General features: G+C 41.8%; 1 protein-coding gene across 4 annotated transcripts in view; it reads right to left on the bottom strand.

Annotated features, from left to right (window-relative positions):
- The window catches only part of CCDC88A (coiled-coil domain containing 88A), a 303,481-nt gene that overhangs the window by 40,208 nt on the left and 236,942 nt on the right, over window positions 1–26,331 (bottom strand). For all 4 annotated transcript variants that reach the window (XM_069768845.1, XM_069768841.1, XM_069768844.1 and 1 more), the window contains exons 17-23: window positions 15,344–15,485; window positions 14,119–14,295; window positions 12,941–13,102; window positions 9,901–10,178; window positions 8,456–8,599; window positions 2,759–2,945; window positions 2,011–2,156 (exon numbers count right to left, since the gene is read on the bottom strand). In XM_069768845.1, coding sequence (XP_069624946.1) covers window positions 2,011–2,156; window positions 2,759–2,945; window positions 8,456–8,599; window positions 9,901–10,178; window positions 12,941–13,102; window positions 14,119–14,295; window positions 15,344–15,485 — 1,236 coding nt within the window. The remainder of the gene's footprint in view (window positions 1–2,010; window positions 2,157–2,758; window positions 2,946–8,455; window positions 8,600–9,900; window positions 10,179–12,940; window positions 13,103–14,118; window positions 14,296–15,343; window positions 15,486–26,331) is intronic.

Genomic DNA, 26,331 nt, shown 5'->3' with positions numbered 1-26,331 from the left:
TCTTTTTGGTATGTCATTGTTTAAATAAAGCTGCTTTGTTTTTGTTACTTCCTTGTATTTGGCTTTGACAAAACTTTATTGATAAAGTCATGAGAAGATTACATGTGTTTTATCTGCAGATTTTCAACATCTAATGCAATTCTATGGAGAAAATCTGTACATAAAAATCAGTGTACTTAAGAGAAAATGACATGTCACAGATTGGAAACACGCACCGCAAGTCAGTTTACGCTGCCCAAAAGAAAACGCAGTGGGCGGGAGAGTTTTATAAATCCCATCCACTTTGCTGGAACTAATAGGCTGCAATTTTGATGCAGTGAGAATATGCACTGTCAAAAGCTCACCGAAAACACATTATGGGCACACAGCCTTAAAAGTGCTGACTGGTGGCGGTAAAAGCCCTGTAAGAAGATTTTATACCTATCAGACATTTATGGTATACTAGATGGTAGCCCGATTCTAATGCATCGGGTATTCTAGAATATGTATGTAGTTTATTTATGAAGATTTTAGAATAATACATTGAATACACAGGATTCGGCCAACTGCGACCAATTAGCGAAGCGTGGCTCAAATCCTGCGCCAATTCGCGGCCGGACTGCGCCTGTCGCTGATTTTTCGTGGCCAGCCACGTAGTATATAACAGCCCAAGTAGTAAATAGCACAGCCACGTAGTACATAGCGCAGCCACATAGTATATTGCACAGCCACGTAGTATATTGCACAGCCACGTAGTATATAGCACAGCCCACAGAGTATATAGCACAGCCCACAGAGTATATAACACAGCCATGTAGTATATTACACAGCCCACGGAGTATATAGCACAGCCCACGTAGTATATAGCACAGCCCACGGAGTATATAGCACAGCCCACATAGCATATAACACAGCCACGTAGTTTATAACAGCCCACGTAGCATATAACACAGCTCACGTAGTATATAACAGCCCACGCACGCAGTATATTACACAGCCCACATAGTATATAACACAGCCCACGTAGTATATAACAGCCCACGTAGTGTATAACACAGCCCACATAGTATATAGCACAGCCCACATAGTATACAACAGCGAGACCGCTACGTCATCATCTCGCAAGATCTCAATGCATGGAGCGGTCACTGGGGCGTCACGAGGAGCAGAAAAGGCCTGTTCTGGATCCGAGGGGCCGACGGAGGGTGAGTATATAAGTATTTTTTATTATTATTATTATTTTTAACATTAGATCTTTTTACTATTGATGCTGCATAGGCAGCCTCATTAGTAAAAAGTTGGTCACACAGGGTTAATAGCAGCGTTAATGGAGTGCGTTACAACGCAGTCCGTTAACGCTGCCATTAACCCTGTGTGAGCGCTGACTGGAGGGAAGTATGGAGCGGGTACTGACTGCGGGGAGGAAGGAGCGGCCATTTTGCCGCCAGACTGTGCCCATCGCTGATCAGCGACTTGAGATTTCCATGACAGACAGACAAAAGGACAGACAGAAAGACGGAAGTGACCCTTAGACAATTCTATAGTAGATACTTTTGATATGCCATAAATGTCACAGAGGTTAATACCCCTTTAATTATTAGTTTGACCCCCGGATTGGTTCAGTATGGCAATGTGGCCCTTTAACAAAAAATGTTGTGCACCCCTGATCTATACAATAAGACTGGGATCACACATACGCGAGATATGGCCGAGTCTCGCAGGTGAAATCCCTCCTCTGGCGCCGGCACTTGGGAGCGGAGCGTGCAGCTCCATGTATTGCTGTGCGGCCGTACGCTCCGCTCCAGAGTGCCGGCGCCAGAGGAGGGATTTCACCTGCGAGACTCGGCCGTATCTCGGGTATGTGTGATCCCGGCCTTACACTGAATCCCACTTCAGCTGCAGACTACTGCTAGCTCTATACACAAGTAGGATGAAGCAGGTGAAAAAAAACGAAAAATCCAATTAATCTTAAAGTGTGGGAACATGTTTTGAAGTGTAACAAAATAAATGTATCCCAATTATTCAACCTACATATACTGTCTTTGCTCAACTTGATAAAAATCTTTGCTTTCCATATTCTGATCCAGTAAAGTCTTGTTTTGTAAAGCTAATATTTGGTTCTGGCCCATCAAATGTCTGTTCTCCTCTTCCAAGTTTCCTTTAACTTGACGTAAAAGCTGAAAAAAACAAACAAACATAAAAAGTAACTTATATAAAAAGTTACAAATAGTCATGAATCATTTGTACATTTCTTTCTTTAATAAATACAAGATTAAAAAAAACATAGATAACATCGATCCACAGTATTTTCAAAAAGGTTTATAATCCATTGTGCCATTCATTTTTAGATATTACATTCCACTTTGGTTAACATTAAGTGATTCTTCATCTTCAGGTGATGACGAGATTGACGATCGAACTATGTGGGCAGCTGTGAGGCAGTTCTATATCAAACAACTGCAACATAGGAAAAAAATTTCATCTCACTGAAAAATTTCATAACAGTGACCCCCAAGCTTCCCTTTTTGGGCCCCCTGCTGTGTTGTCAGTACTGCAGAGAAGACACAAGAGCAGGAAGTCTTACAGATTTTAGGGTCAACAGCTCCTCAAAGCTTATCTGACCCATTGATTAGCTGATCACGGTGACTTCGGTTGTGAGTGGACATTTATTTTCCATGCAGTATTACACAAGGACAATCCGACATGTGGACCACCCTATTGATAGGATGTTGCCTCCAGTTGAGATACACCCGGCAGAAGAGAGACACCCAATTCTCACCTCACATTGGTTGGTCAGATTTGTGACTGTGATATCCGACTTCTGATATTTCTCTTTCAGTTTTGAGAAGTCAGCTTCTAGTCTGGTCTGCTCCAGTTTTCCATTGTTTAATGAGGTTTTCAGGTTTTTATGGTCACTTTGAAGACTTTCATTTTCACGCAATAACTGTCTATATGTGTGATTAAGCCTGAAGGGGTTAAGGAGGAAATACAAAGTGATTACAATATTTTTTATACATCTTTATTACAGTGTTGTAAATTAGGATTTATTGAATTCAAATAATGGATCCCAGTAGTTTGTTACAGAAAGATGCAAATGCACAATGGTAAATGCTAACTACTGTGTATTATATACACGACCCTAAAGCCAACATAGATCATCAAAGCAAGCAGAAAGAAAATCTAGCTTGACCTATTTAGAAGGCTGTCTGGTCAGTATATATGGCTTACCTATACCTAGGATATGTCAGCAATATCAGATCGGTTGGGATCGGACACCAGGCACCTCCACCGATTAGCTGTTACAAGCTCTGGTGACAGCGGCCACCATATATTGAATGGATCTGAACAGTGGAACTTTGTTCCATGTGTTCACATTTGGCCTCCACCGGAGCCTGCAACAGCTGATCAGTGGGGTGCTTGGAGTCAATATATTCTGACCGGACAACCCCTTCATCTGGTCTCTACACAGTTCATGTATTACATACAATTCAGTCTAGTTCATCTATGCAGAAATAATAACATAGGATAAAACACTGTTCATTATTGAACAAAGTAGGGTGGAAAGTTGCTCAGACTCACAACCTGGGTTTCTTGGGACAGTACTGAAAAATCAGTTGTTGTGAAACCTTTTTATAGAAGACCTCTCTAGTCTAATGTTTGTTGACCCTGAACAATATAAAAGGACTGTAGATAGATTATTCCTGACTGAGGTCATATTTATATCCCAAAAACGTGTGGCCAGACGTAGGAGATCATCGAAAATACCAACCATCTCGTGATGGAAATCAGAGTGAAACCTCTCCCTCACTCATAAAAAATGATGCTGAAACTACTCCCCCCCAAAATTTTAGGTAGCTGGATTGAACACCCCCTGAGTGCTTAACCGGTGGGTGGGTAATCAGCAAAGGTGGGGGGGTGGCCAATTGGAGAGGGGAGATAGGGAAGAGGGCTTCTACAGCCGTACTTTCTTCTTTGTGGTCTTCAAACCCACCATTTATGAACATATCTAATTAAACAGAAGTAGTCAAGCAGCAATGACTATTCATTTCTTTTTATGGATTTCTATTTCTGGGCAAAACCCCACAAGATACATTTTGAGATATTCTATTCAAGTTCTCTCTAGCTGCTCTACAATATCTTTAATACTGATAGTACCATGTGCTAAATATGTTTACATTTGTTCCTGGTAATGATTTATTGGACATCAAAACTTGTTCATTTGCTGAATTTGTAATGGATTTGATCCTTTATATCTCCTCAATAAACTTTATTTAGTTTAAAAAAAAAGAGGACCTCTCACTTGCCATTAATACGTGATTTTGTTTTTATTTGGGTTGATGTGAATGTCACTGTTCCCCTAAATCTGGCATTTTTTTCAGTCTTGCCCCTGACCATTCCGGAAATACAATCTTCTCTTCCTTTTCACACTCAGTATGCAAATCTGGCTTTGTTAGCCAAAAAGGCATGATCCTTAACTCTATTCATTTGAGAACCACACCCAGTTGGCTAATAAGACTTATTTGTATACAAGGAAAAAGAACCATATAATAGGAACGAGGATCGGTAGGAAAAAAATGGCAAGTGACACGTCCTTTATATAAAGGATTTTTTGGTCTACAAAAATAATCAACTATCCATTGGATAAGTGAAAATTAATAGATCTGTCTGGATTCCACCATTAGGATCTCTAGAACAGGTGACTTGTGAGTCCAGTTCTCCCCTGGCTGAAAGACCATGGCTAGGTCATATATGCACCCTTGTTCTCCATTCTAAGTCCCCGATCCAGAGATCTAAAAATTATCCCCTATGCAATGTATAGGTGATCATGTATGTAGAGTTGTAGACAGATGCATCATATCTTCATGCTGCTGGGACTAGATGAAAATGAAGGCAAGGAGAACAACTACAAACAGAAAAGTCAAAACTGTGATTCCTTGGGTTTAACTGTTATTTATGTTTGCTCTAATGGGTCGGTACGTTATTCACATGTGCAGTGTATGGCGGTAATAATTACTTATTTGCATCATTTATATTTAAAGTTTTGCTATATATGCCGTAGTTATCAGGTGGCAAATTATTTTCTGGAGACATGCCTATGGGCAAATGATTTTGTCTGGTGCTACATAGTATTTCCCATTACGCAGCACGCCATTAACTCTCCCGCCTGCAGCCCCTGAAGGTAAAACAGGGACCCTTGAAGATCAAATTAGAAATCAGCTAGTTTTTATTGTGAGAATTGACAAGATGTAAACCATGAACATCCTTCGGACCCCAGGAATAAAATGCACGTGCCGCATTATGCTTATTCTAGGATAGGTTATTCTTATTACAGATGAGGATTTTTTTCGGAGCCTGCAAATTGTAAATTACAAGTCTTTTGTATGATTGTCGCTAGCTGTTACACAATCATATTGAAGCAAATCCTCATGGGGAATAGGTCACAGAATGAGCCGTGCGAGCCGACGTGATACGGCAATTATTACAGCCAGCGTTGCTATGGACACAAGTGGAATCCGATCCCTGGTGGGAAGTCGGAGGGAAACAGGTGTTAAAAATACAAAACACCAACAAATACAGAAAAAAGGATAGAAAAATAGAACAACACTAATAACATACAATATTCTGCATTGAAAATTGTGTGACAAATTATGTATATTTTATCATAAATATTTACCTGTTATATCATATTGCACCAACGGTTTACGTTTTTGATACAATGACATTGCTAGGGTTGCAAAAATGCTGCATATGTAAAATCAGCAATGCAATTTAAACCCATGTGAGTTCTCCTTTCCGCCTGATCCATAATAACGGCACGATCTCGTTCTCCACGGTGTCCACTTAGGAAGCATTCAGTAGCTGGCTCACGCAGGAGATAATCCGCTGATCGGAGCACTTTCCAGCCTGCTGACTAGCTATGATTGCATATATATCTATTGTAGTCAGCAAGAAAACAGCTGGAGAAATGAGCCTCACCAGCAATTTACCAGGCACCAGAGTTCTCGCATTATATCCTTCTTTAATCTCTGGTAAAATATTTTATTTTAAAGCATTAGGTTTTTCCATCACCTACTTAAACGGGTTGTCCAAGAATATAAGAAGAAAATATCCCACTCTCCCTCCCTAAAAACTCAACCCCACTGAAATCCATAGTTGTGTCTGTTATAGCAGTTATTTATACTTAAAGAAGCATTACACCTCCTCCTCCTCCCATCAAAGTTTTTATCCTCTTAATACATTGCAATCATCATATTATACAGCACTGTGTATTTACAATTGCTCATTTTCCCTTTCTACCCAGCTAATTCTTCTGTTTTCCATTAGGTCTATGACATCATGTGATTAAAAACGACTAGCTGAATCCTTCTAAGCTCTATGTAAAAACAGGAGGTCAATTTTCCCTTGTATGAGTCATAAGTCACTGCAAAAGTGCCTGGCCGGGGAAGAAGGAGCAGTTAGATCAGGAGTTGAAAAGGAGAGTGATTTCTACAGAGAAACTAGACTTCCTGTGTCTACATAGATCCGGGTAAGGAGAACAATTAGCTGAGTAAAAAGGCAAAATGAGCAATTGTAATTACACAGTGCTATATAATATGATGACTGCAATATATTAAGAGGATAAAAACTTTGATGGGAGGAGGAGGAGTGCTTATTTAATAGAGCAGAGCTGTAATACCAGACACAGCCAATAAGCAAACGTGGTGCTCTTTCCCAAATCAAAGCCGACCCTTTTTTTCTCCATCTATGTACAATCCTTACAACACTTATTAGGTCAATGTATAACAGAGCACACATCATGTTTTTTATTTTTGCTTAGGCTGGTCTTTTGATTGGTGGAAAAACTCCTGATACGCCTCCACTAATTATCACAGGGTTCCGTGAACCTGACAAAGGCCAAAAGGACAAGTTCTGGACTCAGTTGGGTTTACGGAACCCTATGACAATTAGAAGAATGCACATCGCTGCCTTTATACATCAATATACAGCAAACAGAGGTATGGATTGGAGTAGGAGACTATGCTATTCCATACAGTAGTATCCACAGGTCAATGCAAAAATACCCAGACACATATTGTTCAGTATGCCAAGCAATTAATGCCTAGCTACTTACATACCACTCCATGATAATTATATTCAAAAAGGAGAAACATTGGAGTTTTTGGCAAAATTTCTATAACAACCTTTATTGAAACAGAACATCAAACATTAACAAACAAGATTTAAAAGATGTAATAAAAAAGGACACCAACACTGGCCTCACTCAGTACTAAATGTAATACCAACGGGCTTCAATCAACATGATATTTTAAGGACCCCATCACCTACAATGTCCATCCACCTGCTCCCAAAGGTTAATGGAGGGAGGACATTAATCAATATAGCCCAGTGGCTGTTGTAGAATCTTCTCTGGGATTCCTCTCCCATACTGCCCCTTAATACATATGGTCACAAAAATCAACCTATGTTAAGTTGAATAAAAGGGTCATCTTACCCAGACTGAGGCACACTGCTGACGCACCCCGACGCACGTTTTGCTGCTCCATAGCCTTGCTTTCTCAAGGGGAGGGGGCCTCCCCAGAGAAGATTCTACAACAGCCACTGGGCTATATTGATTAATGTCCTCCCTCCATTAACCTTTGGGAGCAGGTGGATGGACATTGTAGGTGATGGGGTCTTTAAAATATCATGTTGATTGAAGCCCTTTAGTATAACATTTAGTACTGAGTGCGGCCAGTGTTGGTGTCCCTTTTAATCACATCTTTTAAATCTTGTTTGTTAATATATGTTTGATGGTCTGTTTCAATAAAGGTTGTTATAGAAATTTTGCCCAAAACTCCAATAGTAGTATCCACAGGGTATCGAGATCTGTAAGCCTATGGGTAATATATGCTTCTGTGTGCAGGCCACTAAAGGGATATTGGAATTTTAATTTTGTCAAACAGACGCTATAAGCGTGATGAGAACAGGAACTACTCTGTCTACAGACTTCTTCTACAGTCTATTACAGGAGCCTGAGATTTATGTAAGTAAATCTTATGGAAACTATTCTTGCCGTTACACTTTTTGGATAATAGTATAAGTTGATTTGTGCGACCTGATTGCCTTTGTGATACTAGTGATTTCATATGCGGCCATTGGATCATGCTCATACTTCCCAGCGTTTGCATCACCTCTTGTAGGAATACTCATAAGCCTCGACTCCAATCTGCCTGGAATTTCCACACAGCAATCCATGAACTCCAACTATGATGACAATTTGAACAATCCCGGCCTACTCGGTGCCCTGGTTAGCAGGTCACTTGCAAAGAAAATGTGATAGTGGGAGGGTATGGTCCTACACTCACTAAAGCTATGTGCCTGGAGAACATGGCTAATGGGACCATGCATGCTTATTAATTTTCAGGTATTCATCTATAATTATTATTGTACCTCATGTAGAATTTTTATCCAACAAATAGTTTGTAGTTGCCATTACCTCTCATGCTCTTCAGTGAGTCGCTGATAATCTGACGATAGCATTTCACGCTCCTTGTTCTCCTGGAACATTTTTCCCTGCTCCTCTTTTAAAGCTTTTTCCAAGTCTTCTAAATGAACTTTTTGTTTTAGCAACTGATTGTATCTGGAAGACAGTGACATATTACATATTACATGGTCGGATTGGTGTGTGCAGTATTTTGTGACACTGAACACTTACTGTAGTCATATGAGGTTGCTCTATGGTAGAAGGAAAAGCTCTCGGGAGGGTTACTGCTTGTTATTATTATTATTATTATTATTATTATTATTATTATTTATTTATATAGCACCATTGATTCCATGGTGCTGTACATGAGAAGGGGTTACATACAAGTTACAAATATCACATACAGTAAACAAACTAACAATGACGGACTGATACAGAGGGGCGAGGACCCTGCCCTTGCGGGCTTACATTCTACAGGATTATGGGGAAGGAGACAGTAGGTTGAGGGTTGCTTGTTCAGCTTCATTTCCAAGCAAATAGTTCCAGTTTGCTTTCTGGAAATCTCACAATGCAGTACTTGTCTGCAACATCATGCTCAGTCCCAACAAACTAGCAGTCAGACGTAATACTGCATTTGACCAAATCACAGAGTGTACACAAAAAAATGAACTAATGCTCATAAGCGAAGGTCATACTTTATGCGTGGATAGTAGTGTTGAGCGAACGCTCTTGGATAAGGTGTTATCTGAGCATGCTCGTGTGCTAACCAAGTGTCTTTGGGCGTTCTCAAATAATATGTGCGAGTCCCTGCTATTTGACAGCCGCAACACATGCAGGGATTACCTATTTGCTAGAGTGAACGTGCACTCTGACGTGCATCATCTTCGGAAGTGTATGTCTACTGGAAACAAGACACCCTGACATCGTAGACTGCATCTGGGCATACTCTCCAGCAAGCATACAATCTCAAAAATGATAGCAGCAAAGCGCACATTCGCTGTGCCGGCACAATTACAGTCTATGGCCCCATCAGCGCATACGTTCAAATTCCATTTTGCGGAGGGTTCAGACGTATGCCTCGACGGGGCCACTGAGCATGTCCCTAATTGCAATGTGAAAGCACCTTAGGACAATGTTGCAGTGCTAAGTAGTTGCTGACCTGTAAGTATTTAATAATCATACAGTCATTTAAAAGCCTGTAATAGATCGCTCAGTGCACATAGGCTATCATTGTTTTCGGCAACTTAGGTCCTATTTACAAAAAACGATGCACCGCAGATGATGCACCGCCAAGAGTCATTTTTTTTTGTGCAAAATCTTTTGGGCGGGTGATCTGCTGCCTGTTTAGACTGCACAGTTAACATAAAAAAACCTTCCTAAGAACCATCATTCACGATTATCTCGCAATGTAAATGGGCCATTACTTGGCATCGGACAAAGTCTAACAAAATAGTTACCTATCTTCGAGATCCTTGTGTTCCACCTCAAGGTTTTTATGAGCCGACTTCAGGTTTCCATGTTTAGAAATAAGAGATTCATATTCTGCTGCTTGGCGCTCATGAACCTGTGCCAGTTTCTCATGATCCTTCACTAATAAATCGTACATGGATTTCAGTTCTTCCCGTTCTTTCACTAGAGATTCATTCTCACTTTCGAGGCTTGACTGCTGGAGCAGGAGCTGGGAGTTTTGGTTCATAAGTGAGGTGCTCTGTGAGTTCAGTGTAGAATTTTCAACCTGGAAATACATTTTAAAACAAAGAATTACATAGGTAACATCCAAATTAAAGAGGTTGTCCTATGATGACATCAGTTGGCATTGGATAGGCTACGGGATATATTGGTGACTGGAAACATGCACCGCAGGCACGGTAAAAAGTAAAGTATCTGTTGTAGTCTACTTAGAAGAAATTGTCAACCATTCATGGTATGGTGGTAAATACTAGGGAAACCCAAGCTTCCCTGTCTGAGAAGAGCATTGTTTAAGCAGTGACACTGAAAGTCTAGGAGACGGACAGAGGCAGCCCTAAAGACTTGGCAAGGATCAGCTGTGCACATGCTCAACCACCATTCCATTGAAATGACTGGACAGGGGAGTTCAGGGGCTTGGACCCCACCTAATTTACTATTGTTTGTCTACCCTGTGGATAGATGATAATTAGCTCTAACTGGAAAAGCCATTTAGGCCATGTTCACACGTTCCTGATTTCCCTGCTGTTTTTTCTGCACTAAAAACCGCAGCTCTTGGCAGAAAACGCAGGTGCGTTTTTTGGTGCTTTTTGATGCATTTTTTAATGCGTTTTTTGATGCGTTTTTTAGTGCAGTTTTTTATGCAGTTTTCTCTGCAGAGTCTGTGTGTTTTCTAGGAAGTTTTTTTAGGGTTAAAATGGCTGAAAATACCCAAACCCTACCACTACCCCTAATTCTAACTGTAGTGGGGGAAAAAAAAAATTCTTTATTTTATTATTGTTACTACCTATGGGGGTGATAAAGGGGGGGGATTTACCTTTTTTTAATTTTGATCACTGTGAGGTTATCACAGTGATCAAAATGTGCCTGGAACGAATCTGCCGGCCGGCAGATTCGGCGGGTGCACTGCGCATGCGCCCGCCATTTTGGAAGATGGCGGCGCCCAGGGAGAAGATGGCTGGACGGACACCGGGAGGCCCGGTAAGTATAAGGGGGGGATATTAGGGCACGGGGGGCGTCGGAGCACGGGGGTGGCATCGGAGCATGGGGGGGTGGGATTGGGGCACGGGGGGGCAGCCACACTCCGCCCACGCACTTCCTTCTGCAGCGGTTTTGCACCACAAACCGCAGAAAACCCGCAGATATTTTTTTCGTCTGCGGGTTTTACTGCGGGTTTGACCTCACAATGGAGGTCTATGGGTGCAGAACCGCTGCAGTTCAGCAAAAAGAAGTGACATGGTACTTCTTTTTTACCGCAGCTATTCAGCGCGGCTTTTTTCGCGATTTTCCGCAATGTGGGCACAGCAGTTCCTGTTTTCCATAGGGTACATTGTAATGTACCCTGCATGGAAAACAGCTGCGGACCCGCAGCGGCAAAATCGCGGCGGTTCCGCATTAAAAAAAGGATTGTGTGAACATGGCCTTAAGCTGACCTTCAACATTTTATTAAAGTTTGAATGATCCCTGTAACTTTGAGTTATACAAAGATACCAGTTCCACATTACTGGTTAACGACTCATAATAATATGCTAAACAAGGAGAAACAGAGTCAAAATATACTAAAATTATAAAAGTTTTTTATGAATACAAAAAATTACAATCAAGAATACATAGACAATATTAAATGTGTATTTAATTTTTTGTAGTAATAAAAAACCTTTAGAATTTTAGCATATTTTGACTCTGTATCTCCATGGCCTTTAACTTTGAGATTGCTAAATTATTTATGCAAAATCACAAGAAGGTAATTATAACATGAGTGAATACTGTATTTGGTAATAACATTCATGGCAATCCATGGCTAGTATTTTCTGGAAGGAACAATGGGCACAACACTCTTGATAGTGGTTTTGTACTTTTATTCTTGCGATTGCCGAGCATTACAACACATCAGAAGCTTAGTAAAGAGATCTCAAAGTTCCTGCTGAAGCAAAATTGACATATGAAGTCATTAAATCTGTAAATTATAAATGTCCATATGGTAATTAAGCCCTTGTAGTGATGTTGGAGGGAGAGGGATAGACTCAGGAAGGAACAAGGAATAAGCTGTAGGGGACAGGAGTGTACCATAATGTTCTGCCGTATTTTGTAAGAACAGATACGGTAATCCATTTTAAATATACAAGTATTATCTTAAGAGAAAAAGGGCAGGAACTCTAGTGCCACCTATTGGGAGTAGCAATTCCAAAAATCAATATCGACCCTTTGAAGGGGGTCCATATTGATGTTAAGAAATGCTACCGCCAATAGGTGGCACTAGAGTTCCAATCTTTTTTTTTCTCTTACAAGACTACTGGCATATTTGATTTCCCAGTAGTGTATTGTATGGTTCCTTATGGCGACTCTACACTTTCCAGCAGGAGAAACTCCACTCCTTAGGCTAGGTTCAGATTGTGTTAGTGCAATACGTTTAGCGCCTAGCGCTAGCGGATTGCACTAACGCAATGTGTTGTAAAGGGGTCGCGTTAAACGTCCCCGCTCTTGCAGATCTCCGATCTGCGAGAGCGGGGAACGGACCGCGGGCGCGCCTCGGACGCTGCAAGCAGCGTCCGCGGCACGCCACGAAACACCGGCACATCGCTAGCGCGTGCCGAAAATGGCACGCGCTAGTGATGCACGTCCCCATTGCTGTTAATGGGCGAGCTAACGGACGCGTTGCACGGCGTTAATTTCGCCGTGCAACGCTGTCCGTTAGCGCAGGCCCATTAACGCAATGGGAACCTAGCCTTAGACATCCATTTTAAAAGGTATAGATAAGAAAGCGGAGATTAAGACACCTGAGGATCCAAGAAGTACATTTTTATTAGTTACCTGGAGTTTAGCGTTCTGAGTCTGTAGAGTTGTGTTCTGCTCTTGCAGAGAAATGGTTTGTTTCTGAAGAGCCATGATTTGTGCTTGTAAATTATCATTCTGCGTTTCCAGTTGTTTCAGTTGAGTTTTTAGTGCTTGCTTCTCTGCCTGCAATGTAGCATTCTGAGAAAGAAAGCAAAATGCAAAAATTGGGTAAAAGCAAAGTATTCAAGCTATAAAAAGTTCTCACTTAACCTGTGCATAGGTGACCACTGCAAGATCAGTGGTGTCCAATGGTGGAGACTCCCACCGATAGCCAGAACGGGAACTTTGTCCTTCGCCTGAATGGAACAATAGTTCGCAACTGCTCCGTGCATCCTCTGCAGGACTGATCTAGAAAGAAGAGCAATGGACTCCGCTTTCTCCAGTAGTCCAAAGGAGAATGACGGAAGCGTGTTCACTGCCACTCCATTCAGAGAGGAGACAAAAATTATATTGGGGAGGGTCATACCATTCAGACCCCACAAGTCTACAAGAGGTCGCCAATCCTGTGGATAGGTGATCACTTCTTGTAACCGGAAAACCTCTTGAGATTAAAATTGTCAGAGATCTACCGAGAACGTGTAACAAAAATGCCTGCCTTTGGATGCTGACATTGGGAAAATAAAGTGTATTAAATAGGAATAATGTAATCTGAGTCTCTTATGGTTTCCAACTATAACAGAAACCACAACATAGTGGCAAGTCACACAAGAACCCCAGTGGCACCAGACAGACTAAATCAACTTATAATTGGGGCCGTCAAATTCTGCCATGGTGCCTGTCATTTTCTGTTCTTTTCAATCAAGTGTCCCAGAATCTGATACAAAGGCTCCTAATGGGGACCCTATAATGCAGATGTGAGCATAGCCTTAGATTACTTATCTCCTACAGATAGGCAGCGCCCGCCGTTACACACCATGGTACACACCTGTCTAGAAGAGCTCGCCCTATATTTAGTGCTAATCGTTTTTGATTAATGTGTGGTTTATCAAATTCCTGACTGCCAATCCAAGCCAAGCTATGGTGGAAGCGCTGACTAGAAAACAGCACACATTCATCCACCATGGCAGATGCCCCATGAACCACACATAATAATTATCCTATATAATAATTAACACAGTTTATCTATTCTATTCAAACCCAGAAATATGTCCTACGTTTCTCTCAATTTCTATCAAGCGATCCTTGATCTTCAGCAGCTCCTTGGTGGTCTCCTGGCTCTCCCTCTCCCATTTATTCACAGGTCCAGTGTCATCACCAGGCCGAGGAGGGGAGCTCTGTGCCAGACGCTCTTCTTCCTGCCTCTGTTTCAGTGCTTCATAATTTTTCTTCACCTGATGAAAAAGAACAGTTAGCCGAAATCTATAAATGTAGATGGGGTGCCATATATCAATCTAGGTGGTGATTTGAGTGTATAAATTATCATTAACTAGGATTTGTTAGACTGAAAAATAATTTGAAAAACTGACTCAAATCATTCAACAGACATATATGTAGTAGATGTGGGGGCTGTGTGCCTAAAGATCATATTCTCTTTAGCTTAAAGTATCAGTCCTTAAAGGGGTGATCCATGTTTAGAAAAAAATTTGGTTGCTCTTTTCCAGAATAGTCCAACACTTGTCCACAGATTGGGTATTGCACCTAAATGGAGCAAACACTATCCCTGGACTGGAGTGGCACTGTTTCTAGAAGATCATTTTCTAATCCTAGATAACCCCCTATATTTATATTAAAGCGGTTTTCTAGGACTTGAACTTTTCTAGGATTTGAACCCTGATAGTCAATCCTGAAGATAGTCCATCAAAGTTAGATGATTGAAGGTGGAAGCTCCAGCATTAGCATGCCTCCAATGGAGGCAGAAAACAAAACTCCTATGAGTGGTGAGAGTTTGGGAGCCAAGGTCCTGCCCTCTGATTGGCATCCACCTACTTCTATAGGCCTGGTCAAATGTCAGATTCAGTTGGCCTATTATAGAGCGAAGCTCTGCTCATTGGCTAGTTACATCGTCTGACGTTTCTAGCCATCCTCTTCCGTGACGGTGAAGGTAAAGGAGTTAATTTGCTAAGGGTCCCCATGATTTCTATATATGTTCTGACCTACAGAACCCCACTAATTAGAACAGTGAAAAATGCCATGGTTGTTAACACCTATGAGATATACTACATATGTACTTGTAATTTATGATATGCTGCATTAAACTCAGGCTGTGAGTCTACAATCATATTTTTCAATGTCAAATCATGCTCCAATTTCAGTCCTACTCAATCCCAGAAACATCCCTAAAATAACCCAGGAAACCCTATTTTAGACAAGTTGGCCTCTTTCATTGGACATTCCCACATAAACCAGGACTGTTACCAATTGTGCAAACATTATACTCACAGTTTTCAGTTCCTGTCGAAGCTGTTGATTAAAATTAGCCGACTCTCCTAACCGAGCCTCGAGAGAAGCAATTTTTTCTTCTTTAATTTCAAGCGACTTCTTTAAGGTTGATTCAATCTTTGATTCCAGGAGCTTGTACCTGCTGCTTAACAACATGGATGTTTGTTAATTTTCGTCTGATGCAATTACCTGACTGTACAAAACCCACCCAGAAAACACATACAAAAAAACATTTTTCACATTAAAAAAAAAAATTCTACAAGTTGGAGAAATAAACACAAGCTCAAAGTAATAATGAAAATCTACGTCAAACATGTTTATAACTAATATTGATAGTCGCAGATCTTCGGTTTTTTAGCTCTTGCATTTTTTCAAAGAAAAGTCAATTTCACAGCCCGCCAAGCACAGCAGCCTCATTTATACACAACATCTCCACCTTCTCAATTTGCAAAGCTGTAAGAATTCCGTGCTCGGCGCCCCTGTAGCGCTGGGTCTGTGTACACAATAGCTCTACTTGTTTTGGCACAAGTGGCCAGAAGCACATGAAAGCCTCCATTCTCCTGTCCGTGCACATGCAAAAGAAGGGTGAAGTACAGCCGACATGGGAACATATTGGGTAAAGTACAAAATAAAGTTATACTGGAGCGAGGATCAAAAACAATTTACCAACTTGCAGCTTTATTTATACACAAGGGATCTGGACAATCACTATCTGAGCTATATAGTGGGTGCAGAAGTACGAGTGATACATGGCCCCTTGTGCCTGCCAGGACCCATAGACCTCTCAAAAAAAAAAAAAAAAACCACCAACATTATAAATGCCTTAGGGATGCCGGTTAGTGCATTAATAGAAATAACTTACCGTATACTATAATTCCATAGAAAAAACTTTGAATCGCTGTTCAAAGCTAGACAAGATCTTTACAAATTTCCATGCGACTGTGTGCTCAAAAGCCTTACCACCAAAACTACTCTGTCTTAAAGGGACTGTGTCACCAGGATTTTCCTACCACATGTGAGAGCAGTATAATGTTGGGGCAGAGACCACGGATTCCAGCGATGTATCACTTACTGGGTTGCATTCTATAGTTTTGATTACAAAAAAAAACATTTTCTCTGCTGCAGATTTGCCAGTATTCTAAATGCTGAGCTCTGTATAACCCTACCCACACCAACGATTGTCAGCTTTCTGTGTACACTGTGGATAGGCAGAAAGCTGCCAATCAGTGGTGGGGGCGGGGTTATAGAGATCTCATGAATATGAAAGACTACAGTGCCTTGTGAAAGTATTCAGCTCCCTGGAACTTTTCAACCTTTTCCCACATATCATGCTTCAAACATAAAGATACCAAATGTAAATTTTTGGTGAAGAATCAACAACAAGTGGAACACAATTGTGTATTTGAACAAAATTTATTGGTTATTTTAAATTTTTGTTGAAAATCAAAAACTGAAAAGTGGGGCTTGCAATATTATCCGGCCCCTTTACTTTCAGTGCAGCAAACTCACTCCAGAAGTTCATTGTGGATCTCCGAATGATCCAATGTTGTCCTAAATGCCTAATGATGATAAATATAATCCACCTGTGTGTAATCAAGTCTCCGTATAAATGCACCTGCTCTGTGATAGTCTCAGGGTTCTGTTTGAAGCACAGCGAGCATCATGAAGACCAAGGAACACAAGAGGCAGGTCCGTGATACTGTTGTGGAGAAGTTTAAAGCCGGATTTGAATACAAAATGATTTCCGAAACTTTAAACATCCCAAGGAGCACTGTACACGCGATCATATTGAAATGGAAGGAGTATCATACCACTGCAAATCTGCCAAGACCCGGCCGTCCCTCTAAACTTTCATCTCAAACAAGGAGAAGACTGATCAGAGATGCAGCCAAGAGGACCATGATCACTGAACTGCAGAGATCTACAGCTGAGGTGGGACAGTCTGTCCATAGGACAACAATCAGTCACACACTGCTCAAATCTGGCCTTTATGGAAGAGTGGCAAGAAGAAAGCCATTTCTCAAAGATATCCATAAAAAGTGTTGTTTAAAGTTTGCAACAAGCCACCTGGGAGACACACCAAACATGTGGAAGAAGGTGCTCTGGTCAAATGAAACCAAAATTTAACTTTTTGGCAACAATGCCAAACGATATGTTTGGCGTAAAGGCAATACAGCTCATCACCCTGAACACACCATCCCCACTGTCAAACATGGTGGTGGCAGCATCATGGTTTGGACCTGCTTTCCTTCAGCAGGGACAGGGAAGATGGTTAAAATTGATGGGACGATGGATGGAGCCAAATACAGGACCATTCTTGAAGAAAACCTGTTGGAGTTTGCAAAAGCCTGAGACAGGGACGGAGATTTGTCTTCCAACAAGACAATGATCCCAAACATAAAGCAAAATCTACAATGGAATGGTTCACAAATAAACGTATCCAGGTGTTAGAATGGTCAAGTCATGGGGTCCTGGGTTCAAATCCCACCAAAGGACATCTGCAAGGAGTTTGTATGTTCTCCCCGTGTTTGCGTGGGTTTCCTCTGGGTTTTCCGATTTCCTCCCACACTTCATAGACATACCGATAGGGAATCTAGATTGTGAGTCCCAATGGGGACAGGGATGATAATGTCTGTAAAGCCCTGTGGAACTAATGGTGCTATTTAAGGGAGTAAAATAAATAAATATAATCACTGGAATCAGGGTTTCTGTCTGTACATTATGAATTTCTCAGAATAAGTGGAAAAACCTGGTGACAGATTCCCTTTAAAGGGGTTGTCTATTACTTGGCCTCTCCCTAATTTATTACCTTAGTGCCCAAAAGAAAATAAAAACAATCGATGCTCACCTCCTGAAGTAGCGAAGTTGCTGTGATGTCAACTCTTCTATGCTCGGCAAGTCATGTGACACATTGTTGTATCACCTGACTGCTATAACCAATCAATGGCCACTGATTGGCTGCAGACTTCCATTACTCCGTCAGAGTTCATCTCCCCTCTGATGGAATAGTAAAGCCTGCAGCCAATCAGCATCCTCGTCCAGTAGTAGACAACTCCTTTAAATATTTATACATAGGTTGACGATCGTAAAATACATCGCACCCAATGAGTATTATATACAAAAAAGTAAGTGGCAAATGAGTTTTACCAGTTCAAGAGCAGCTACTTTTCTCCTGTTCATTTGTACATATGGTTTTAAAGACCTGTAAAGCTTTTTTACATTCACTTATTGAAATAATGTGTGCCTCTTTTTCAGTGATACACAAGGATTAAAATGTATGTACGGTAATTTGTAATTTTTGTAAATGAAAAAAAGAAAATACAGTACATGAATATTTTTTTACATACAGTCGGAACTGTGGTAGCTATCCCTCTATATTCTATTTTTTTTTTTTTATTATGGCACACTCCTTTTGCCCCTAAAAGTGTAATAAAAGACCTTTTGGGGACATTGCATCATTAAAATAGATATTTTTTGTATTACCGATTTTGACAGTCATATCAACCCCAGCTACAGGGCAAATTCAGCGTCCTGCCTGTTTTATACTGCTGGGATGGATCTGCTAAGACTCAGCAGCTCATTCATCCTTCGGGCGATCATGTGATCACTAGGATCACATGTGATCACTGCCTGCTAAACTGTTTATACAGCACCTGGGATCAGGAAGGCAGAGATGGTAATAAATCATCCCTGCCTTCTCTATGAGGACATTTTAAAATGTCTTTAGAGTTGTAAGTGAACTACCCTGACATTTCTAAAATGCTGGACAGGTGGCAAATAGTTAAGTGATCAGGCAGTCATGAGAGCGGTCATGTGACATATTTTAATTTTAAAAACGTAGGAAAAAAAACCCAATGTAAAATATACACTAACTCCATACTCCGCCTCCTGACCCCTCATTATGTATCACGTCTATTTCATAGATCGTGATAAATAATGCTATTAAAAAAATTATCCAGTTTAACATTGACATTCTCTTATTTGGTGCGGTACCACCTGGTGTTCATAGTTTATAGCAAAGTGCAGGTGCACCCGACTAGCTGAGTGCTGCTGGTAACACATGCACATGCCCAGTCACTCTCCCTACAGCCAGTTCTCTGTGCATTCAGTCACTTTTCACAGCAGAGCAGCCAATAGAAACTGCCGGCTTGCCAGAAAACCTATTTCTATTGGCTGCTCTGGAGTGAACATTGACTCCTCACTATGTATATAACTTGCTGTAGAGAGAGTGACTGAGCATGTGCGACCAGCAGAAGAATGCTCATTAGATGGACCTGGTGGCATTATACTGTAATATAATATAACTATAGAAATTATTATATAATGTAAGAATATCATAACTCACTGGATATTGTCTTAACAGTTGTAAATTGCAAATATTTTTATGATCTATACCGCAGATGTGATGTAATAGTGGGACAACCAATGTAACTATTTTACTGCACTAAATGGCAATAATTTAAAAAAAGCAAATACTACAGTATGTGAATGTGATGGGCAATTAATTGTAGTATTATTCTAAAACCTTCTTTTCTATTATTCATGTAAACAACCTATCAGTACGAAACAATCTGTACTTTCACCTGCGATCACTGGAATGCCTGGAATGGCTACATGAAAGGAGAAGGGATTACATGTAATTATTGAGTCAGCTTTTATTATTATTAAGCTACCTTTTCATTAAGTAACTCCATGACCTTGTCACTACATAGAAGGCTGAATGCTTGGAGCTCCGAGAATGGGAAATGGTGAGCCACAAATAACAGATGTTCTTACATATTTATCTGACATTGTGTGATTTACTGTGGGTTAAGTGCTACCTCAGCCCAAATATCACCAGGGGACACGTCTGAATAAATGCCGTAAGAGGCATCCCGAAATACCATTACTCTGCTTTATACTCTTCTTGTGATCTAGTAGCTCAATATAAAACCTACCATGTACAGTTAGGTCCATATATATTTGGACAGAGACAACATTTTTCTAATTTTGGTTATAGACATTACCACAATGAATTTGAAACAAAACTATTCAGATGCAGTTGAAGTTCAGACTTTCAGCTTTCATTTGAGAGTATCCACATTAAAATTGGATGCAGGGTTTAGGAGTTTCAGCTCCTTAACATGTGCCACCCTGTTTTTAAAGGGACCAAAAGTAATTGGACAATTGACTCCAAGGCTATTTCATGGACAGGTGTGGGCAATCCCTTCGTTATGTCATTCTCAATTAAGCAGATAAAACTCCTGGAGTTGATTTGTGGTGCTTGCATTTTGAAGGTTTTGCTGAGGAGTAAACATGCAGTCAAAGGAGCTCTCCATGCAGGTGAAACAAGCCATCCTTAAGCTGCGAAAACAGAAAACACCCATCCGAGAAATTGCTACAATATTAGGAGTGGCAAAATGTACAGTTTGGTGCATCCTGAGAAAGAAAGAAAGAAAGAGAGAAAGAAAGAAAGAAAGAAAGAAAGAAAGAAAGAAAGAAAGAAAGCAAGCACTGGTGAACTCATCAATGCAAAAAGACCTGGGCGCCCACGGAAGACAACAGTAGTGGATGATCACAGAATAATCTCCATGGTGAAGAGAAACCCCTTCACAACAGCCAACCAAGTGAACAACACTCTCCAGGAGGTCGGCGTATCAATATCCAAATCTACCATAAAGAGAAGACTGCATGAAAGTAAATACAGAGGGTTCACTGCACAGTGCAAGCCACTCATAAGCATCAAGAAGAAAAAGGCTAAAAAACATCTAAAAAAGCCGCACCGTTCTGGAAGAACATTCTTTGGACAGATGAAACCAAGATCAACCTCTACCAGAATGATGGAAAGAGAAAAGTATGGCGAAGGCGTGGTACAGCTCATGATCCAAAGCATACCACATCATCTGTAAAACACGGCGGGGCAGAGTGATGGCTTGGGCATGCATGGCTGCCAGTGGCACTGGGTCACTAGTGATTATTGATGATGTGACACAGGACAGAAGCAGCCGAATGAATTCTGAGGTATTCAGAGCCGCCATACTGTGTGCTCAGATCCAGCCAAATGCAGCCAAACTGATTGGTCGTTGTTTCATACTACAGATGGACAATGACCCAAAACATAAAGCCAAAGCAACCCAGGAGTTTATTAAAGCAAAGAAGTGGAATATTCTTGAATAGCCAAGTCCGTCGCCTGATCTCAACCCAATTGAGCATGCATTTCACTTGTTAAAGACTAAACTTCAGACAGAAAGGCCACAAACAAACATCAACTGAAAACCACCGCAGTGAAGGCCTGGCAGAGCATCAAAAAGGAGGAATCACAGCGTCTGGTGATGTCCAGGAGTTCAAGACTTCAGGCAGTCATTGCCAACAAAGGGTTTTCAACCAAGTACTAAAAATGAATATTTTATTTAAAATTATTGAATCTGTCCAATTACTTTCAGTCCCTTTAAAAACAGGGCGGCACATGTTAAGGAGCTGAAACTCCTAAACCATTCATCCAATTTTAATGTGGATACCCTCAAATGAAAGCTTAAAGTCTGAACTTCAACTGCATCTGAATTGTTTTGTTTAAAATTCATTGTGGTAATGTCTATAACCAAAATTAGAAAAATGTTGTCTCTGTCCAAATATATATGGACCTAACTGTATGTGGTGTATTATAAGCCTCTTGTTAAACTGCATTGTATGGGGAAAAACAAAGCTGAGTATTGCTTCTTGGAAACCATCAGTAGGATGGTGGACTACTGCAGATAGAATTGTTATGGTTTTATATTTACTCTGTTATGGCTACTTTCACACATCCTTTTTTTGCCGTCAGACAGGATCCGGCGAATTTTTGAAGAAACGGATCTGTTACAAATTGTGAAAAACTGATGTGAGGGATCTGTTTTTTTATAACAGATCCGACTAGCAAATCCAGATAATTGGATGAAAAAAAATTGGAGCATGCTCAGTTTAAAAAAAACGGAATCCGCCGCCAGAATCCATCATTTTCCAGATCCGGCACCCATAGACTTCCATTCTAGCAAAAAGCCGGAAGCCCCAGATCGGCGCTTCTGCCTTTTTCGCCGGAGACTAAAAACGTTACTGTGTACGTTTTTTTCCAGACGCCGGAAACAACATTTTTGCCAGATCCGGGGAAAACTGGACGAAACGTAAGGTCATCCAGTGCAAATACAAGTCTATGGGAAAAAAACTGATCCGGCGGCATCTTTCGCTGGATCCAGTTTTTTCAAAATTTGCCGGATTGAGCCTGACAGCGAAAGACAGATGTGTGAAAGTAGCCTATGTTACCGTACTCAATATTTTCATTATCAAAAGAGCGATCAATTAGGTCTTGTTGAAGTGGTTGGCCATTTTCAAACCATACTTTGGTGACATTTATTCTTCAAAGGATCGATGACATGCCAGTGACGTCACACCTGCCTATATCGGCCGACTCAGGTGCACGAGCGGGAGGCATCACACTCAGGTCATTAGAATGGGACGCGAACCTGTCATATACTAATAGGGCAAGCGATAACTGACGCTCGTGCACCTGAGCCAGCTGACGTCATCGGCTGTGATCACCTACAGTTATGGAAGTAAACGGAGTTGGATTAAATTCTGCTTTCCCTGCCTAATTCGTGACAAGTAGAACAGGACACATGTAGACAAGTGGAGCTGTACTGATGGTTTATTGATCAAAACAGCAGAATATTAGTTTTGTGCCTTTTTGGTAAACAGGAGAGAGGACCTGCCTCCAAATAATGCCGCCCTTACAAAACGCAGAACAGTGATGACAGAGCCCATATGTTGGGAGTAAGTCTCATGTCATTAAAAAAAAAAAGCATATAACAACTATGTTTTTAGAGCTTATTTTACATGAAGGGGGTCTACCCAGTGTGATGTGTGATGGTTACCAGTGTGATGTGCGATGGTTACCAGTGTTACCAGTGTGATATATGATAGTTACCAGTGTTACCAGTGTGATGGTTACCAGTGTGATGTGGGATGGTAACCAGTGTTACCAGTGTGATGTGTGATGGTTACCAGTGTTACCAGTGTGATGTGTGATGGTTACCAGTGGGATGTGTGATGGTTACCAGTATGATGTGTGATGGTTACCACTGTGATGTGGGATGGTAACCAGTGTTACCAGTGTGATGTGGGATGGTAACCAGTGTTATGTGGGATGGTAACCAGTGTTACCAGTGTGATGTGGGATGGTAACCAGTGTTACCAATGTGATGGTTACCAGTGTTACCAGTGTGATGTGTGATGGTTACCAGCAGGACCGCCATCAGCGCATTACGGCCGTGACAGGCGTATGGGGCCCGGTGGACAGAGGGGGCCGGCATCGGGCCCTGTCTCATCTGCTCACCGGGCCCCTACCGGCAGCCGCAGGCTAACCGGGCCCTTAGCGCCAACGCTGCAGCTGTTTAAAGCTATTGACGTGCGGGCACGGGCCCGCACGTCAATAGTTAACAGCCGCCAGCCAATCTGAGGCTGGCAGCTGACGTCAGCTGCAGCGTGCGTGCATGTCGCCGGCGTCTGACATCCTTGTCAGTCGCCGGTGAGTGCACGCTGCAGCTGCGTGGAGACGGAGAACTTCGCCCGCCGCAGGAGCACGGCAAGGTGAGAAGAACTTCTTTTTTTTTTCTTTTTTTTTATTGAGAGCGGCGGTCCGGGGGGCCCAGGGCAGAACGCTGGATACGGACAATACGCTAGACACGGGGGCAGAAAGCTGGACACGGGGGCAGAAAGCTGGACACGGGGGCAGAAAGATGGACACGGGGGCAGAACGCTGGACACGGGGGCAGAACGCTGGACACGGGGGCAGAACGCTGGACACGGGGGCAGAACGCTGGACACTGGGGCAGAACGCTGGACACTGGGGCAGAACGCTGGACACTGGGGCAGAACGCTGGACACTGGGGCAGAACGCTGGACACTGGGGCAGAACGCTGGACACGGGGGCAGAACGCTGGACACGGGGGCAGAACGCTGGACACGGGGGCAGAAAGCTGGACACGGGCAGAATGGAGATACGGGCATGATTGGAGACACAGGGGGCAGGATGAAAGACATGGCGGCATGACTGGAGACAGATGGGGCAGGATTGGAAACAGATGGGGCAGAATGGAGACATAGGGGGCATGATTGCAGACATGGGGTCATGATTGGAGATACGGGGCAGAATTGGAGACAGATGGGGCAGGATCATGGGGCAGGATGGATACGATGGAGACAGATGGGGCAGGATGGGGAGATCATATGGGGCAGAATGGATACTCATGAGGGCAGGATGGGAGAACATATGGCTGACGCCAGGAATGAGACACACGGGGGCTAGGATGGCGAATATTACCATAGGGGCTAATTAAGGGATATTATTATTGCAGTGATGTATTTATTTTATTTTTTGAGTATACTGTTTTAAATGGGGGGCGGTCCTGTTACTGTGTAGAGTGATACTATGTCGCCTTCTTCATGTGGTGTAATGTAGAGGCTGGGAAAATTAAGTAATGTGTTCTACAAGCGGAACTCGAGATAACTGTGTTATTTCCTGCAGAGACGATTCCTGGCTGGATGAAGTGATGGCGGTCTGTGCTGGATGAAAGATGAAGGACTTCACCTAGAGACGTCACTGGTGAGTCAGTGTTATCTATACACTGACACTATACACTGTATACTATATACAGAGGGTCCTGTGTACAATGTCACCAGTGATCACTGTATAACCTATACATTATATACAGAGCTCCTGTGTATAATGTCACCGGTGATCATTGTATTACCTGTACACAGACACTGCTTACTAATTACAGATCTCCTGTGTATAATGGCACTGATGGTGGTAGTATTGTGGTTTGTTTTTTATTACTGATCAGTATTGTAGTATTCAGTCACTATGTGGTGGTAATACGTGGTCTGGTCATGATGCGGTGGTATTTGTTCCTTGTATTTGATATTATTCGATCACTGTGGTGGTAATATGTCATCTGGTCATAGTGCTGTGGTATTTGTTCCTTGTATGTGGTATTATAGGTCATTTTAAAAATTGAAAAATAAATAAAAACATACCTAAATTGTATTGCATATTTTAACAAATATTTAATAGGTTACAGCAGAGTAGGGCCCAGCCAAAAGTGTCTACCGTGTTATGGTGGCGGCTTAAAAAATCTTTTGGCCAAAACAAAAGCTGCCGGCTATATTTGTGATCTGGTGATGGGAACTGTCAATGTGTGATAGGTGAGAAGTGGAGATTTTCCAAGAGAGAACGGTGGGACTGTGGACAGTTCGAGGGGTGGAGCCTGGAGTCAGGGCTGGGGTGGAGCCTGGGCGGAGTCTCAAGGGGGCCCCGAAAATTTTGCCAGTATGGGGCCCCAAAATTTCTACCAGTGTTACCAGTGTGATGGTTACCAGTGTTACCAGTATGATGTGGGATGGTTACCAGTGTGATGTGGGATGGTTACCAGTGTTATGGTTACCATTTTTACCAGTGTGGTGTCTCTGCTCTCCTGATCTCACTGCAGAGCTGTGTGTGATTATAACTGACACATCTGCAGGATCCTCTCAGCTTCCAGCTCACAGGCAGACAGGGTTACAATATTGCTCCATTACAGCCGAGCTCAAGAGCTGCAAAAAATGTGTTTGCAAGAACACAAATTTCAGTGCTCCCGTTCTGTGTTAGTTACATGTCTCACACTGGTGAATCCCCTTTTATTTAAATTCAGCTGTGGAGGTGGAGTTATCTTCCAGGCAGTGTCATCCACATAGCCTGGAACAACTCATTTACATATATGAAAAACATGGATTTCTCTGAAATAGAACATTGGTTCATAGATATTAAGATCTCATTATATTAAGCTTCCTATGTCCTACATGCCCATATAGATGGCTTAGAAGCGTTGATCCTTCTGACAGATTCCCTTTAAACATCATCAAGCCTATTCCTGTCCTGCCCTCGTTATCCATATGTCAGTGAGCATAACTGCACAGGTATCAATATGTAAGGGCTCATG

Source organism: Ranitomeya imitator, chromosome 5 (genome assembly GCF_032444005.1).
Source record: "Ranitomeya imitator isolate aRanImi1 chromosome 5, aRanImi1.pri, whole genome shotgun sequence".
Classification (NCBI taxonomy): domain Eukaryota; kingdom Metazoa; phylum Chordata; class Amphibia; order Anura; family Dendrobatidae; genus Ranitomeya; species Ranitomeya imitator.
Note: the sequence above shows the minus strand (reverse complement) of the source record. Positions and strands in the feature narration are given on the sequence as shown.